General features: G+C 45.7%; 1 protein-coding gene across 8 annotated transcripts in view; it reads right to left on the bottom strand.

The window, feature by feature from the left end:
* The window catches only part of MOCS1 (molybdenum cofactor synthesis 1), a 42,961-nt gene extending 42,694 nt beyond the window's left edge, over positions 1–267 (bottom strand). For 7 of the 8 annotated variants that reach the window (XM_061196265.1, XM_061196268.1, XM_061196266.1 and 4 more), the window contains exon 1: positions 67–267. In XM_061196265.1, the coding sequence (XP_061052248.1) occupies positions 67–189 (123 nt within the window). In that variant the 5' untranslated portion in view covers positions 190–267. The remainder of the gene's footprint in view (positions 1–66) is intronic. The other variant, XM_061196270.1, reaches the window with a different exon arrangement.
* Positions 268–17,963: the final 17,696 nt, after the last annotated feature.

The raw sequence follows: 17,963 nt of genomic DNA, 5'->3' as shown, positions 1-17,963 counted from the left end.
TGGGCATAAAGTGCAGCTGCCAGGCCACCCCCCCCCCCCAGGAAAGTGTGGATGCGGGAGGCTCACCTCCACGGCAGGTTGGGAGGGCTCCCCGGGGTGTGGCTGCGTCACCGGAGCGCCCGAGCTACAGCTCCGGACGCTGAACCTCAGGACCCGCCGCAGCATCCGGGACACTGGCTGGGCCGCCATGAAGCCTGTCGGCCCGGGCGAGACTACACTGGGTAGCCGGCTTCGGGAGCACGTTAGCCCGGTACTCGCTGCCCCGGGTCCTCGCGGCAGGGGCGTGGTGGGGGCGGGGCCAGACCAGCCAATCGGTGAGGGCGCCGTGCCGCGCGGCCTTCTGGGAGTTGTAGTCCACACCCTCTGCTCCTATCCCAGGAGGCTAAGTGTTCTAGGCCTTGCAAAGCACAAGTTCAAACTCACCCAAAGATCTTGAGTCTTTTCCTACTGGCAGCTCTGGACTTTGTGCCAGTCACACCACGACCTAAGTGCTTTAGGGCCAGGTGAATGAAATTTAAGGAGGTACCAAAAAAGTGGGTTATCATGATAAATAATATTTTAATGCAATATTTTAAAAAGTCAGGGACTTCCCTGGTGGCGCAGTGGTTAAGAATCTGCCTGCCAATGCAGGCCATACGGTTCAAGCACTGGTCCGGGAAGATGCCACATGCCGCAGAGCAACAAAAACTACTGAGCCTGCGCTCTAGAGCCCAACTCCTGAGCCACAACTCCTGAGCCCGCATGCCACCGCTACTGAAGCCCGGGCACCTAGAGCCTGTGCTCTGCAGCAAGAGAAGCCACTGCAATGAGAAGCCCGCACACTGCAATGAAGAGCAGCCCCAGCTCACCGCAACTAGAGAAAGCCCCTGCACAGCAATGAAGATGCAACACAGCCAAAAGTTAAATAAATAAAAATTTTAAAAATAAATAAAAAAATAGAATCAATGCAAAAAAATCCATAATGAAAAAAAATCAACATTTTATATAAAAACAATAACTGATCCTGCATGTTTACGACTTACCTAACTCCCTTCACTGTTGTCTAGGCCCTGATTGTAGGATGGTCAGCTCCCTCCTTCAAGATACACTTCTCCAGGGACTTCCTTGGCAGTCCAGTGGTTAACACTCTGCACTTCCACTGCAGGGGCTGCGGGTTCCATTTCTGGTAGGGGAACTGAGATCCCACATGCCTTTTTTTTAACCAAAAAAGCTAAAAAAAAAAAAAAAAAAGATGCACTTCTCCAACTGCGCCCCCAAAAGAAGCTAACAATCTTGGCCTCTCTGTTTAAGAAAGTAGGTAGCAAGAAGTCATAAAATGAGTGGATATCATCTTTGGAATGCTTCCTACACACCAAACACCATGCTAAGCATCACTTAATACTTACAATAATCCTACAGTTACTAGAATGTCAATTTTGCAACTTAGGAGACAGAAGCTTAGAGAGGTTAGGTAATTTTCCCAAAGTCACCTGGCTGATAGGTGGCAAAACTGGGGTTTAAACCCAGGACAATATGATTCCTAGAGTCAAGATTCAGTATGTATCAGGAATTGGGCAGGGTGGGGGGTGTCCCTTTCTCTCTCTCAAAAACAAAGAGCTATAGTCTTTAAGGTTTTTCATGGAATGCACACTCAGTAATGAGTCTATGTACTAAGAATCTTATGCTCAAATAGGCCTATCTGTTGTATCCAAAACTATCACCACAGAATTGCAAGAACCAAACACTGAATAACATCATGGGAAACTCACCTTTAGTCTGATGCTAAAATCCTAGCTTTTCTGAAAGTCTCATTGCATTTGTACAAGTCAGTTGTAGTCAGTTATCTTTTCCTTTCCACTAGTCTATCAATTCTTCAAGACCAGGATCTACATCCTTATTTCCTAATATACACTTGGCAGCTAGTATATTTCAGTCAAAGTTCAGACAATACATGCAGGGGGTGAGAGTGTGTCTGAGTACATTTGAAACAGTAGGACAGGCCTCAGAGAAGTCTATTTGCAAAGGGCCCGAGGACCATGGAGGACTGTTCAAGCTCTGTCCATGGCTAAGTTGGATGCCTGTCTTCCCTCCCCCACCCCCCATCCAAAAGGATCCAGGACAAAACTTGGAAACAACCAAGATGTCCTTCAGTAGGTAAATGGGTTAATAAACTGCGGTACATCTAGACAATGCAATATTATTTCAGTGCTAAAAAGAAATGAGACATCAAGCCACGAAAAGACATGGAGGAACCTTAAATGCATATCACTAAGTGAAAGACGCCAATCTGAAAAGGCTCCCTACTGTATGATTCCAATTATATGACATTCTGGAAAAGGCAAAACTATGGAGACAGGAAAAAAATCAGTGGTTGCCAGGGCTTAGTGGGGAGGGATGAATAGGTGGAGCATATAGGATTTTTAGGACAGTGAAGCTATTCTTTGTAATACCACAGTGATGGTACAGATCATTATTCATTTGTCCAAGCACACAGAATGTACAACACCAAGAATGAACCCAATTGTAAACTATGAACTTTGGGTAGTTGTGTTGTGTCAGTGTAGTTTCATCAGTTGTAACAAATGTACCACCCTGGTGCGGGATGTTGATAGCCGAGAAGGCTGTACATGTGTGGAGGCAGGGAGTATGTGGGAAATCTGTGTAGCTTTTTCTTAATTTTTCTGGAACCCAGAACTTCTTTAAAAAATAAATCCTTCATTTAAAACAATCCAGGATTGGTTTTCTGGGCACATGCCCGTCACTGCCTCTCTCTCATAATAGGAGCCTCAAGTATCCAGCCTTCTATACTCATTCAGATCCCTCCTCATTCCATCAGTAGCTGTGGACTCTCTTTGCAAATTTAGGCATTTTAATTAAGCAATGAAATTTTTAAAAGTTTTAGAAAATACTGTTTCAACAATTCCTATAATTTCTCCTCTTTTGGACCTTGTTCACGATGTTCTCCATTTGCCTCTCCAGCCCACTCCCTGACCCTCCCCACCCTGCTCTGGGGACTAGGATATTGACATCAACCAACTGCTTGGATGGCATCACCCAGGCACCCTTGTCTCTGGTTTCCAGGTGGATCTGGCTAGTAGGAGGCACAGGCAGGAGATTAGAGAGCAGAAAGAGAAGTCAGAGTATTTATTTCTCCTGCCTGTTTTGCTGTTGCTTGGCACTGACTGTGCTTTTCTACAACTATACCTGGCGTTGCATGGCCCTTCTACCATGACTCCAGCTCTAAGCAGGTCGAACAACACCATTTCTAGCCATTACCCTTCAGGTTGGGTGGGTTTGGCTTTCCTCTGTTGATAGTCACGGATGCCTCAACATCCCTGGTCACTCTAACTCTGCCCACACCTCAAAAAATGGTCCCTTCAAAAACCCCACCTAAGTGTGCTGTTTCTTGCTGGTTCCATGACTGATAAAGGATTCAAGGACTTCTCCCTCCCGTAGTACCCTAGATTCACCCTTGTTGACAGTGGTAATTACAACAGAGTAACGCCACTGCGCCACCAGGGAAGCCCCTGTGCCTCACCTTATATTTAATAATCCAGCAAAATCCTATTTAATTGATTTTTCACAACCACCATCCTGTGTAGTAGATAAGACAGGCCAGTTTACTTTTGAAAATCGAAGAAGTTATTTGACCAAGGTTAGGCAGTGAACTTGCCAGTGAGGACGGGCAGCCAGATCTTCCTGCTGCCAAGCCAGGCCTCTTCCCAGTCTGGCACCTGTCTTATTCACAGACACTTGCCCCTCCTTGACTGCTCTAGGAAGGGAACATGTCACATGCAGTGTTCTCAGCCCAGCCAATTTTGGCTGTGTCCCAAACGAGCAGGAAACACCTTCTGAGGTGTTTCTAGAAATATCAGCCTTTGATACTCTTTGTTTCGTTTCTCCACCCCGATAATTACCCCAACATAATTTAATAAGCAGCAATCATATAATCCAGACCGTGGGACTTGATTTTGCTTGCAGAAGAATCAGGTTCGAGTAAGTGGATCTGATTGTCTTCGGGGAATTAGAGGCTGTTTTCTAATTCAAAGGAAGAACAAAGAGGGAGTTGCTTTCTTTTAAATACATGGGCCTTAACATAGTGAACTCCACCTCTGCAGGTTTGAGTAGAATAAAGTCAAGTGTAATATCATCCCTTGCCTCCTAGGCTGGTGGCAGGGAAATCAGAGTCAGAGGGGTAGATGTCCAGACCTCTCTTTCATCCTGCCCTCTGCTCCCCTGCCAGTGTTTTCCATGGATAGAAACCAAACAGAAGCCCGAGGGCAAGGGAGTCCATGGAATCAACCTCTTACAGCAGAGAGCGGGGCAAAACGAGGTGGAAAATGATCCCAGGTAAGGGTGGAGCAAATGGAGAACAAACAACCCAGAATTCTACTAATACAGATATCAAAGAGCATTCCTTTCCTGTAATGGGGCCAGGCAATATCTTGAAAGAAATAGTAACTCACAGGAGGAATTCATACTTATTAATTGTCCATTGCTGTGTAACAAGCTACCCCAAGTGTAGTGGCTTGAAACAAACATTTTCTCACACAGTTTCTGAGGATCAGGACTCTGGCAGTGGCCAGCAGTGTGGTTCTGGCTTGGGTATCCCATGAGATTGCAGTCAAGATACCCACAAGAGCTGCAGTCAAGCTTCAACTGGGGGTGGAGGGTCCGAGTCCAAGATGGCTCACTCACACGGCTGTTGGCTGGAGGCCTCAGTTCCTCACTGGCTGTTAGCAGGAGGTTTCTGTTTCTGGTCTTGTGGGCCTCTTCAAAGAGCTACTCACAACATGGTAACTGGATTCTCCCAGAGTGAGTGATTCAAGAGAGAACAAGGAGGAAGCCACTTGTCTTTCACAAACTGCCCCCAGAAGCCTAATACCATCACATTTGCCACATTCCATTTGCTAATGTTCCTAAATTCAGCCCACATTGAAGGGGAGGGGAACTAGCTTCCACCTTTTGAAGTGAGGAATATTTAAGAATTTATGCACTGATTTTGAACCACCATATACTCAGAAGGAGATTCGGAGGAGAAAGTGTTCAGAGTCATCTCACAATAGTGATGAAGGGCCATATTTACCTATATGCCTTCTGCAATATAAGCCCTCTGAGGGTTGGTGTCAAATCTAAGTCATCTGTAATCACAGCACCTAGTTTAGTGTTTAATGCACAATAACCTCCCAATAAATGTGCATTAAATAGTACATTCTACATCTTTGACTTGCCTTTCCAACAAGGTGTCTATGTCAGTCAGATTGGGCTAGATTGTGCTGTTATAACAAACAACTCCAACATCACAATGGCTGAAAACCACAAATGTTTCTCATGTGTGTTACATGTCTAGCAAGGGTTAGCTTGGAATTGTTTCCCATCAGTGTTGTCCTCACTCTGAGCTCCAAGCTAATGAGGCAGCTAATATCCACAGAGAACGTTAGTTCATTGCAGCACTATTTACAATAGCCAGGACATGGAAGCAACCTAAGTGTCCATCGACAGATGAATAGATAAAGAAGATGTGGCACATATATACAATGGAATATTACTCAGCCATAAGAAGAAATGAAATTGAGTTATTTGTAGTGAGGTGGATGGACCTAGAGACTGTCATACAGAGTGAAGTAAGTCAGAAAGAGAAAAACAAATACCGTATGCTAACACATATATATGGAATCTAAAAAAAGAAAAAAAAATGGTTCTGAAGAACCTAGGGGCAGGACAGGAATAAAGACGCAGACGTAGAGAATGGATTTGAGGACACGGCAAGGGGGAAGGGTAAGCTGGGACGAAGTGAGAGAGTGGCATGGACTTATATACACTACCAAATGTAAAATAGCTAGCTAGTGGGAAGCAGCCGCGTAACACAGTGAGATCAGCTCGGTGCTTTGTGTCCATCTAGAGGGGTGGGGTAGGGAGGGTGGGAGGGAGACACAAGAGGGAGGAGATATGGGGATATGTGTATATGGATAGCTGATTCACTGTGTCATACAGCAGAGACTAACACACCATTGTGAAGCAATTATACTCCAATAAAAATGTTAAAAATAAGTAAATAAATAAACAAATAAGTAAAGAGGGAAGGAGTGTGCAAAAGAGCAAACCGGTGGTTAGAGCTTCTTCCTGGAAATGCCACACATCACTCTGCTCAAGCAAGTCACGTGGCCACATCTAATTTCAAAGGGAAGAGAAGCTTAGCCTTCTGGCAGAGAGGGGAAGCAGATATTGGTGAACAATAAACATCTTACCAAGGGAACAAACTTCCCCTTGTGCTTTAATGTATCATCCAGGTTCTTCTACTCCCCTGGACAACTCTTCCCTTTATTCATCCCTGTGGGTTGCATTGCATACTGAAACGATGGTTTCAGGGGGTTCCTCCCTAGCAGACCAAGTTCAATGCAGGAGCCCCACACTGGGAACCAAACCCACACCTCAGGTGTAACCTCTGCGATTTAGTCACTTTCTATTGGTTTGGTTCAGGTTCCTCATCAGTTAGGAATCATAAACGGGTCTTCAGTTTTATTGGGATTAAATCATATAATGCATAAGCAAGTGCTCTATTGCTTTTATGATATTGTTTGGGAGCAAGGAGTGCCTTACTAGGTCACCAAAACCATCCTTGCCCCACATGAAAGAGCTTAGAGAGATTGATTACATCGGGTTCATTAAGCCTCCAGGCGAGCTTTTATTAGAATTAGGTAATCCCCATGAGGGATTTTTGGGTCCATTATAAACCATGAATACCTCAAATCAAATTAGCTTAGCTGCTTTCCAAGACTAGGTCGCTGAGAGCAATAAGGGGAAATGAGGTAGGTATAATAATGAGTTGGGAAGATTGAGAAGGGATTGCCAAAAAGGATGGGTCCCAACAGCACCCCAACTACCAGGGAGCCCTGGGACCTTCAGCATGTGGGAGAAGAGGAGGGCATGGGAAGGCATTGAGAACCTTCTTCTGAGACCTTCCCAGACCTTTTGTACACTGGCTCTTCATCACTACTGTGAGATCACTCTGAACTCTTTCTCCTCCGAATCTCCTTCTGAGTGTATGGTGGTTCAAAATCAGTGCATAAATTCTTTAATATTCCTCACTTCAAAAGGTGGAACCTAGTTCTCCTCCCCTTCAATGTGGGCTGAATTTAGGAACATTAGCAAATGGAATGTGGCAAATGTGATGGTATTAGGCTTCTGGGGGCAGTTTGTGAAAGACAAGTGGCTTCCTCCTTGTTCTCTCTTGAATCACTCACTCTGGGAGAATCCAGTTACCATGTTGTGAGTAGCTCTTTGAAGAGGCCCACAAGACCAGAAACAGAAACCTCCTGCTAACAGCCAGTGAGGAACTGAGGCCTCCAGCCAACAGCCGTGTGAGTGAGCCATCTTGGACTCGGACCCTCCACCCCCAGTTGAAGCTTGACTGCAGCTCTTGTGGGTATCTTGACTGCAATCTCATGGGATACCCAAGCCAGAACCACACTGCTGGCCACTGCCAGAGTCCTGATCCTCAGAAACTGTGTGAGAAAATGTTTGTTTCAAGCCACTACACTTGGGGTAGCTTGTTACACAGCAATGGACAATTAATAAGTATGAATTCCTCCTGTGAGTTACTATTTCTTTCAAGATATTGCCTGGCCCCATTACAGGAAAGGAATGCTCTTTGATATCTGTATTAGTAGAATTCTGAGTTGTTTGTTCTCCATTTGCTCCACCCTTACCTGGGATCATTTTCCACCTCGTTTTGCCCCGCTCTCTGCTGTAAGAGGTTGATTCCATGGACTCCCTTGCCCTCGGGCTTCTGTTTGGTTTCTATCCATGGAAAACACTGGCAGGGGAGCAGAGGGCAGGGTGAAAGAGAGGTCTGGACATCTACCCCTCTGACTCTGATTTCCCTGCCACCAGCCTAGGAGGCAAGGGATGATATTACACTTGACTTTATTCTACTCAAACCTGCAGAGGTGGAGTTCACTATGTTAAGGCCCATGTATTTAAAAGAAAGCAACTCCCTCTTTGTTCTTCCTTTGAATTAGAAAACAGCCTCTAATTCCCCGAAGACAATCAGATCCACTTACTCGAACCTGATTCTTCTGCAAGCAAAATCAAGTCCCACGGTCTGGATTATATGATTGCTGCTTATTAAATTATGTTGGGGTAATTATCGGGGTGGAGAAACGAAACAAAGAGTATCAAAGGCTGATATTTCTAGAAACACCTCAGAAGGTGTTTCCTGCTCGTTTGGGACACAGCCAAAATTGGCTGGGCTGAGAACACTGCATGTGACATGTTCCCTTCCTAGAGCAGTCAAGGAGGGGCAAGTGTCTGTGAATAAGACAGGTGCCAGACTGGGAAGAGGCCTGGCTTGGCAGCAGGAAGATCTGGCTGCCTGTGCTCACTGGCAAGTTCACTGCCTAACCTTGGTCAAATAACTTCTTCGATTTTCAAAAGTAAACTGGCCTGTCTTATCTACTACACAGGATGGTGGTTGTGAAAAATCAATTAAATAGGATTTTGCTGGATTATTAAATATAAGGTGAGGCACAGGGACCTCCCTGGTGGCGCAGTGGTTAAGAATCCACCTGCTAATGCAGGGGACATGGGTTCGAGCCCTGGTCCGGGAAGATCCCACATGCCACGGAGCAACTAAGCCCCTGCACCACAACTATTGAGCCTGCGCTCTAGAGTCCGAGAGCCACAACTACTGAAACCGGCTTGCCACAACTACTGAAGCCTGTGCACCCTAGAAACTGTGCTCCGCAACAAGAGAAGCCACCGCAATGAGAAGCCCACACGTGGCAACGAAGAGTAGCCCCTGCTCGCCACAACTAGAGAAAGCCCGTGCACAGCAACGAAGACCCAACGCAGCCATAAATAAATAAATAAATAAATTTATTTATTTATTAAAAGAAACTGTTAGAAAAAAAAGGATGAGGCACAAAGAGGTTAAGCAACTAGTCCAAGAACACATGGACAGTAAGTGGTGAAGCTGGGATTTGAACACAGAAGTCTGGCTCTAGAATCCATGGTCTTAAGCATTATGCCCTGTTGGTGGCCTTGATCCTGACCACACCCCTCAAATAGTCCCTTCAGTTAATTCCCTGAGTATCTCTTTAGTGCTGTCACCTCTTTCCTGCTGTAATTCTGTACTATAGTCTATTGTCTTTCACAATCTTACAAAAGATTCAGAAGGGACTGGGACATACTTTAAAAACTAATTTTGAGTTAAAAGAACTTTATATTTTATATCAAAACCAGATTCTAGGTAAAGAAAGTCTGTTAATTATAAACGAAAAAAAATTCCATTCCCTAGCTCTTTTCTAAAGAATATTATGAAGCTAACATGAATGATAACACAAGTCCAAAATCTCTTATCTGAAGGCCTTGGGGCCAGATAGATTTTGGAATTTAAAACGTTTTGGAGTTTTGAAAAGTCTTATTTAATATATTATACACACTGTATGTGTATGCAAAAGTGTTTGAATATATTACATAACACAGGGTTTAGGAAAGCCTTCAGGAATCAAACAAATTTTCTGCAAGAAAACAGACATTCACACTATGCGGGATAGATAATGCTTATAAGTAGTTCATGTCAGTAGGTCACGTTTTGTTGACAAATGAAGGATGGAAAAACTTTATTTTTCAGAAGTAGTTTGGTTTTTGGAATTAGAGATAAAGGTTTGCGGACGTGAGGTAATACAGAATCGGGCCAAGGGTAGTAAACCTAATAAACTGTCATCAGAGAGAGGAGTACACACTTTCCCCTTCTAGTTCTGGTTACTTCCTCAGGGAGGAGGATGGAGATTCCAGCTCTGTTGCCTCCCCAGGTCAAGATGAAAGAGATTTTTTCTTTCCCCTTGAGATTTGGTGCACTGGGGCTGTCCTTATGCTATGAAACACTGACCCTAAGAAAGAAATCAGAGTTTTTGCTTTTGGGGGTGGGGATAGCTTCTGTTTGCACCTCCAGACCCCCTTCTCCATCTTTTCCACCTTGCTCCGGGCCTCAGAAGGCTGACCTGTAGAGGCGACCTGTGCCCTCTGGTTTCTGACTGGGTTTGTTCAGTGGAGAGTCCTGGCAGGAGATCAGAGCAAGGGAAGGGCAGTGGCCGGGTGCTAGTCTCTCAGGTCCTGAGTGGCTGCCCTGGGATGGCCGTGTCCTTCAATTGCAGTCACAGCCTCTGTCAAGGTGTCCTCCCCATGTGGCTCTCTCCTTCCTGGGGTGGGTTATCCATTCCCCCCTCCTTGTTCCTTCAGGCCTAGGAGTGGTTACCACCCTTCAAACACACACACACACACACACACACACACACAGTCACCAGCTCCAGGATACTGCACTTTCCCTTGGGGTTTCCCTACACCTTTACGTTTATGATTTCCCTTTCCCCTTTCTCAGCATTTGAAACTTTATAAATATGCATGCTTCTTCCCTGTGTGCTGTTACCCATGGGTCCATTTTTTGAGACACAAGAAAGGCCCCCAGAAATGTGTGAGGGGCCAGGTGATCAGGCAAAGATATCAAGGGTGAGGTCATCCAGAGCAGACCCAAGATGGCAGGCATCCCATCATTCAGTTCACTCCCTATGGCCTCTGCAAGAATCATTTTTCCTAAGAGATGACTCCTTGGTCATCTGGCTTTTCGGTCCTTGGCTGTCTTTCCCTCCTCCAGAGTGACTGTATTCAGAAGGCATGGATGTGCCCTCAGCGCTCTGCCTCTACAATACACTAGAAGGGAGACCTAACTCTGGGCAACTGGAGATTGTTCATGGGACTCACAACTCTACCAGCTTCCGGCACTGCCAGCCTCTTCCAGCCCTGCCTGTTCTACTCTTTCCCCAATCACACCTTGTTTTTCGTCTACCCTTGACCTTTGGGGAACGGGATAAGAGTAGAGAGAGAAAGAGGAGTGGCTGATACCTGCTGGTTCATCTGACTTCCATGCTTGCTTCAAGGCTGCTCTGTCACAGGCTCGCAGCCAGCCATTTCTCAACTTTAGGACAAACTGTTTCCCCAGCTCCTAGCACATGGTGCAGCACAGGCAACAGAAGAAAGGTCAAGTCATCGGGTTCTCTATTTTAACACAGAGTAGACAGAGCTCAGTCATGGGGAGGAAATACGCAGGAAGATGTCCTAACAAGCATGGGGATGACCGTGTCCCTCCTTGTGCTTCTGCAGCGGAGGGTCAAAGGGCAAAGCATTGCCATAGCATCTGCACCTCTCCCTCCTCCCACCCCCATTCGAAGAAGAGAACGTGAGGCTGAGAAAAGCTTTAATCTGTCAATACATCCCGGACCAGACCTCTCCCACCTCTGCAAGGACTAATCTCCTGCTGGCACACTGCATTTCTCCTCTCCTTGATTATGCTAAAATCTCCATCTCATGCCTGCCTTTAATTACACTTCAAAAGGCCCCCTTCTATTGACTTAGCCATGTGACTTCTATTGACTTAGCCATGTGACCTGGTGAAGGGGCCGTGGGTGGGTGGGTGTGGCAGACACCAGGCCGGTACCCTAGCCCACACTCCCTGGACCCTCCAATGTACACAGTAGCTGTGGTTTTCATCTGCAGCACGGCAGTTCTTCCCACCTGGAGCCTGAGGGTTTTCTCAGATGCCAGAAGAGCTTATTGGCAAGGGTGAGGGGGTGATCGTTGGTGAGGGGACGCCTCCGGAGGCGCCCCTCACCTAGCGGGGCATGGGAGGCAGTAGATCCATGACCAGGGGAGCCATCCTGAGGCCTGGTTCACACAGGTCCCCAGGGGGCCCCAGAAGGCCTGCACCCTGGCTGTGCGTGGCTGTGCTGCCCATGAGTGCCCCCTGTCCTGCCTTTTCTCCCTTCCCTGCCTCCCTTACCCTACTTCGCTGTGCTTCTGGGGTTCACCTCTCAAACAAACTACCTGTACCCAAGTACCTGTCCAGGGTCTGTTTTTGGAGAAATCTAAACTAAGACAGTTGGAAAGGAAAAAAAAACAAAGTCATTTACAGTTGCTCTCTGCTCCTGTTACTTCTCATTCACTCTTCCACCCCACGGAGAGCTGGCTCCGTCCCTGACACTTTGAAACTCCAGATCTTGCCAAATCCAGTGATTCTGTCCTCTCACACTTGACCTCTTGGTAGCAGTTAACCGACCATTTCCTCCTTGGAGCACGCTCCTTTCCTGGTTTCTGGGACAGCCTTCTCTCCTATTTTCCTCTTACCACTGAGCTTTCTGTCATGGTCTCAAAGATGCACTTTTTTTCCACTTCCCACTTAAGCATCCACATTCCTCAAAGCCCCTCCTTAACCCGCTTCTATTCTCACTCCTCACACTCACTGGGGGCCACCAACTTCACTGGCTCCCATTCCAACAAATGCCAGCGATGCCCCCATCCATGCATCCCACCCAGGCCTCTGTGTTGAGCCCCTCCTATGCCAACCTGCCTATTGGATAGAACCTCTTCTATGTTCCATGGATCCTCAGATAGGCAGGCTCCCAACTGACATCTCTGTGGTGGTACATTTTTCCTCTAAGATATCTGTCAGAGAAGGATAGAAAAAAGGCAGGAATGTGAGGAAGTGGGGTTGGACAAGGTTATGATCGTCTCTACCTTGGGAAGCAATCTAAGCAAAATGAAAGGTGAATGGAAAAAAACTAGTGAAAAGAAAGGTGTCAAAGATACAGGAGAAGCTTTCTGAGAAGGCAGAGGGGGAAGACTAGAGGAAGGAGGAAGAAAGGTTCAGATTCAGAAATACTTGCAGGTGCCAGGGAAATACGCTGATGGCATCCTTGCTAGTTGGCCTGTTTCCTCCTTGCACCAGGGGGCAAGATCACTTGCTGGGGGTGGAGTGAAATGGAGGATTTGAGAGTGCACATAAAATTTTGGAATGGGGCATGAGTTAGGGTGAAACAATGGAAAGCACAAGACAAACTGGCTTCAAGAAAATGAGGAGATTAAGTGACTGATACAACTTGACAGTCTAAAGGCAGACTTGGATGCAGGCATCATTTGGCCCAGAGGTTGAGGATTCCATCTGACTCCTGCAATTCTCTTATCCCCCCACCCCTCATGTTTTAGCAGTTATAGACACCGTACCCTCACTGCAACACCCCGAGCCAGGTGGTCTCCTCTGGGGCTCCTGCAGAAGACAGGGGAAGCTTATTTCCCAGATGCCTCTACAATTGTCTCCTGGTGTCTCATTGGCCCAAATTGGGTGGTGGGTTCATCCATGACGAACTAATCACTGTGGCCAGAGAAATGGGAGAGCTGATTGGCTGAAGCCCATCAGGGTCCACCCCTGGAAATGCAAATGAAGTCAAACCCACCCAAACAACATGGTTGAGAATGGGGGAGGGGCACTGCCTCAAAGGAAAATTTGGGTGCTTTTGGGAGGAAATGCTTGAGGTGGGGGAGCCGGGGGAACAGATGCTGGGAAGTCAACCGAAAAAGGTCCACCATAGTTCGTTTCTGAGGAAAATGTGAGAAGCAATTGTTGAAACGTTTGTCAAGGTGATAGGGATAGAGTAGGATAATTAAATAGTCAGTTTAGAAATCCCACTAGAGAATTAAGGACAGAAAGGGAATTTTAAGAGAGTCCTGGAGACTGTTGTAAACTAATGACCACTCAGGAAAAGAATCCAGTAACCTAGCAACCATCTACACTACCTTGAAGGAAGACCAGGTGCACCCAAGCGCCAGACACACTCAGGCCACAAACCCTGATAGTTAAAACACAAGAGAGTAAATACAGGGTCTGAGTCTTGTTACATGAAGTCAGAGAGTTAATTGTCCTTGAAGAGTAGCATTTCTACATGTAGTCAAGACAGAAATATACATGAAAGGGGACATTATACTGAAACCTGAGATGAACTACCGTATTTTAGTATATGTTACCACCCTTTTGCTAATATACATATGATTTAGATAGCACCATGATGGTCCTGGTTAAACCATATAGGGCCAAAGGAGGAATTAATGATGTAAGCCTTGACGTCTGCCCAAGAATGAGGAAGAAGGTGGCCTTCTCCCCCCAACCCTGCCGCTTTTTCTTTGAGTATAAAAGTGTTGCCTTCTTTGTTCTTGGGGCTGCCCTCCCTTGCCTGCCTGCTTGTATCTCTCACAAGCACCCTATGCTAATAAACTCACTCTTTGCCTGCTGCTTTGCCTCACGCTGAATTCTTCCTGTGCTGAGACTAAAGAACCTGAGCTTCAGTAAGTCCTGACACCAGGTGAGCGGGAGGGAGACGCAAGAGGGAAGAGATATGGGGACATATGTATATGTATAACTGATTCACTTTGTTATAAAGCAGAAACTAACACACCATTGTAAAGCAATTATACTCCAATAAAGATGTTAAAAAAAAAAAGACACTGGGTTCGAATCTCCTCCTGGTCAGGGATCGTGGGTTCAGGTCTCAATCGGAGCTGCGGGGGCGGGTGTTCAAGTCCCAGCCCATAGGTTTAAGTCCCAATCTGAGTTTTGGCTGGGTTTGAGTCCCACCCGAGAGGGAGTGTGGTTTCAAAGGCGTGCTGTGCTCAGGTGGGGTTTTGATGTGTGTGGAGCAGAGAAATCTGTAGTGGCTTCATACCTCTTGGTTTTATGATTGTCTGTGGCAGCCTGGTGGTAGGAGGGGAGAAAGTGAACAACAGGATTGATCCAAAGTTAGAGGCCTGCCAGGTACCTGTGAGGACAACTGGGCAAGATGTGAGCCGAGGGTACTAGAGGGCTTGACGTGATGGTGGGGGAAGCAGGGAATTTGGAAAGGAGCTGAGAGATTAAGCTTAAATGGAGCGGTTCAGGGACTGAACTTGCAGGTGAACTCAGAGAAGGTTGGGTTGGGAGGAACAGGAAGTGTCCCCGGGAGACGGCAAGAGAGACGCAGTGAGCTAGACAGAGAAAGCTAGCAAGAAAGAATGAGGGTGACATATTGGCATTTAAACTTCAGAGGGAGGCAGTGATGGGAAGGGGTTTCCCGGGTTCTATTTTCTCAATGAAGACATCATGACACACGTATGACAAGTCAGAGTGGGCTCGATAGCAACATAGTAAACATCTAAAAACCCACACCAAAAAAAAAAAACGAAAACAAAAAACCCACACCAGCCTCAGGAATCTGAGACATATCACCAAGGTTTCATCTGCCTGGGTGTCCTGTCCCCCAAATGTCAGTCCAGCTGGGCTCTTTGGGCAGAAGGGCCACTGGGGGCTACTGGCCATCTCCCTGTCTCCAAAACTGCCTATATAACTCTGAGACTACCTCACAGTTTTCCTTCAGCCACGGGCTCTGGAAGAGTTTGTTTTGTTTTGTTGTTATTGTTATTTTGCCTTTTTCTTCCAGGATGGTTCAGAGCACCTTGGTTCTTGAGACAGAAAAGAATGGAAAGGAAGGATGCCAGGAATAGAACACACTGTATGTTCTAACGTTTTTATTTTTTAATCAAACACATACTCTGGGCTAAGGAGATGTGCACAGAATTTCTACAGGATGAGCAGGCAAAAGGAGACTTAGGTGGGATCTAAAGTTCTAGTTGACTGGCTTGACCACTGACGTGCTCTGTGAATTAAATCCAATTATTTAAATATACAGACCCTCGGTTATTACATATACACAATGAACTTAATTATGGCTTTATACCAGATGTCAGCAAACTTTCTCTGAAAAGGACCAGAGAGTAAATATTTTAGCTTTGGTGGGTCATACAGTGTCTGTTACACCTACTCTGCTGCTGTAGCAGGAAAGCAGCCGCAGACAATATGTCAACCAGTAACTGTGGCTGTGTCCCAGTGTGACTTCATTTATGAAAACAGTCAGTCACAGACTAAATGTAAAATGCAAAACTATAAAACTCTTGAAGACAACGTAGGAGAAAACCTAGATAACGCAGGAGGAAACTAGATAGCCTTGGGTATGGCAATGACTTCTTAGATACAACACCAAAGACACGATCCTTGAAAAATACAGACTTCATTAAAATTAAAAATTTCTGCCCTGTGAAAAACAATATTAAGAGAATGAGGAGATCAGCCACAGACTGGGAGAAAATATTTGCAAAAGACACATCTGATAAAGGACTGTTACCCCAAATATACAAGAACTCTTAAAACTCAACAGTGGGGCTTCCCTGGTGGCGCAGTGGTTGGGAATCTGCCTGCCAATGCAGGGAACACGGGTTCGAGCCCTGGTCTGGGAAGATCCCACATGCCGCGGAGCAACTAGGCCCATGAGCCACAACTACTGAGCCTGCGCGTCTGGAGCCTGTGCTCCGCAACAAGAGAGGCCGCGACAGTGAGAGGCCCGCGCACCGCAATGAAGGGTGGCCCCCGCTTGCCGCAACTGGAGAAAACCCTCGCACAGAAATGAAGACCCAACACAGCCAAAAATAAATAAATAAAAATAAAGAATTATAAAACAAACAAACAAACAAACAAAACTCAACAGTAAGAACACACACAACCCAACTTAAAAAATGGGCCAAAGAGCTTAACGGACACCTCATCAAAGAAGATATACAGATGGCAATAAGCATACGAGAAGATGTTCTACATCATATGTCATTGGGGAAATGAAAATTAGAACAATAATGAGATTTTTCTACACCGCTATTAGAATGGCCAAAGTTCAAAACACTGACAACATCAAATGCTGATGAGGATGTGGAGCAACAAGAATTCTCATTCATTGACAGCAGGAGTGCAAAATGATACAGCCACTCTGGAAGACAGTTTGGTGGTTCCTTACAAAACTAAACACATTCTTATTATACGATCCAGCAATTGTGCTCTTTGGCATTTACCAAAGGAGTCGAAAACTTATGTCCACACAAAAGCCTGCACACAGATGTTTCTAGAAGCTTTACTCATAATTGTCAAAACTTGGAAGCAACCAAGATGTACTTCAGTAGGCGAATGAATACATAAGCTGTGGTATATCCATACAATGGAATATTATTCACTGCTAAAAGGAAATGAGGTATCAAGCCATGAAAGAACCCTAAATACATGCTACAAAGTGAAAGAAGTCAACCTGGAAAGGCTACATATTGCATGATTCTAAGTATATGACATTCTAGAAAAGGCAAAATCATAGAGACGGTAAAAAAAATCAGCAACTGCCAGAGGTTGGGGAAGGATGAATAGGCAGAGCACAGAACATCTTTAGGGCAGTGAAAAGACTCTGATACCATAACGGTAAATACATGTCATTATACATTTGTCCAAACCCATAGAACGTATAACACCAAGAGTGAACCCTAATGTAAACTATGGACTCTGGGTAACTATGATGGATCAGTGCAGTACTCTGGTGGGAGGCGGTGATAATGGGGAGGCTGTGCATGAGCGGGCACAGGTTATACATGGGAAATCTCTGTACCTTCACCTGGCTTTTGCTATGAACCTAAAACTGCTCTAAAAAATTAAAGTCTTAATAAACAGGCAGCAGGCAGGATTTGACTCCTTGAAGTATAAAAAGGGCTATGTGGGAGCACATAACCTGTTTCTTGGGTCCCTTTCACCTAGCTTTGGCCACTAATGGGGACTCATCACCTCTGTGGTCTAAACCAACCTCTCTCACCTAGATGTTTCTGGGAGGCCCAGTGGCTGTCTCAAAGATGCTAATAAATACAACAGACTGTTTTTTTCCTGCTCATCTCCCCCGCACACACACACACCTTTACTTTGTTAGTAACTAAGGCCTGCTCTGCCAGGTGAAAGACCCTCAGCCCTTTAGATGCCAAGCCCCTCACCCCCCTGCCCTCATCTGTGCCTAGTACAACCCTGCACTACCAGATGGTAGCATCGTATGCTGTCAAAAACTACACAAATTGCACTATGTTCATAGCAAATAGGGTTGAAAGCTTCTCATGTTATTAACATCTAATAGAGGGCTATTAAAAAGAAAACAGGTAAACTGGTGTCCATTTAGGCCTGATGTAATGGGGAGAGAGATTTAATGTGGGGATGGCATGAGGGTAAGGCTGATGTATTAGAATACCTATTGCTAGCTACTAGAATTAACTTCTAT

Source organism: Eubalaena glacialis, chromosome 7 (assembly GCF_028564815.1).
Source record: "Eubalaena glacialis isolate mEubGla1 chromosome 7, mEubGla1.1.hap2.+ XY, whole genome shotgun sequence".
NCBI classification, from domain to species: Eukaryota; Metazoa; Chordata; class Mammalia; order Artiodactyla; family Balaenidae; genus Eubalaena; species Eubalaena glacialis.
Note: the sequence above shows the minus strand (reverse complement) of the source record. Positions and strands in the feature narration are given on the sequence as shown.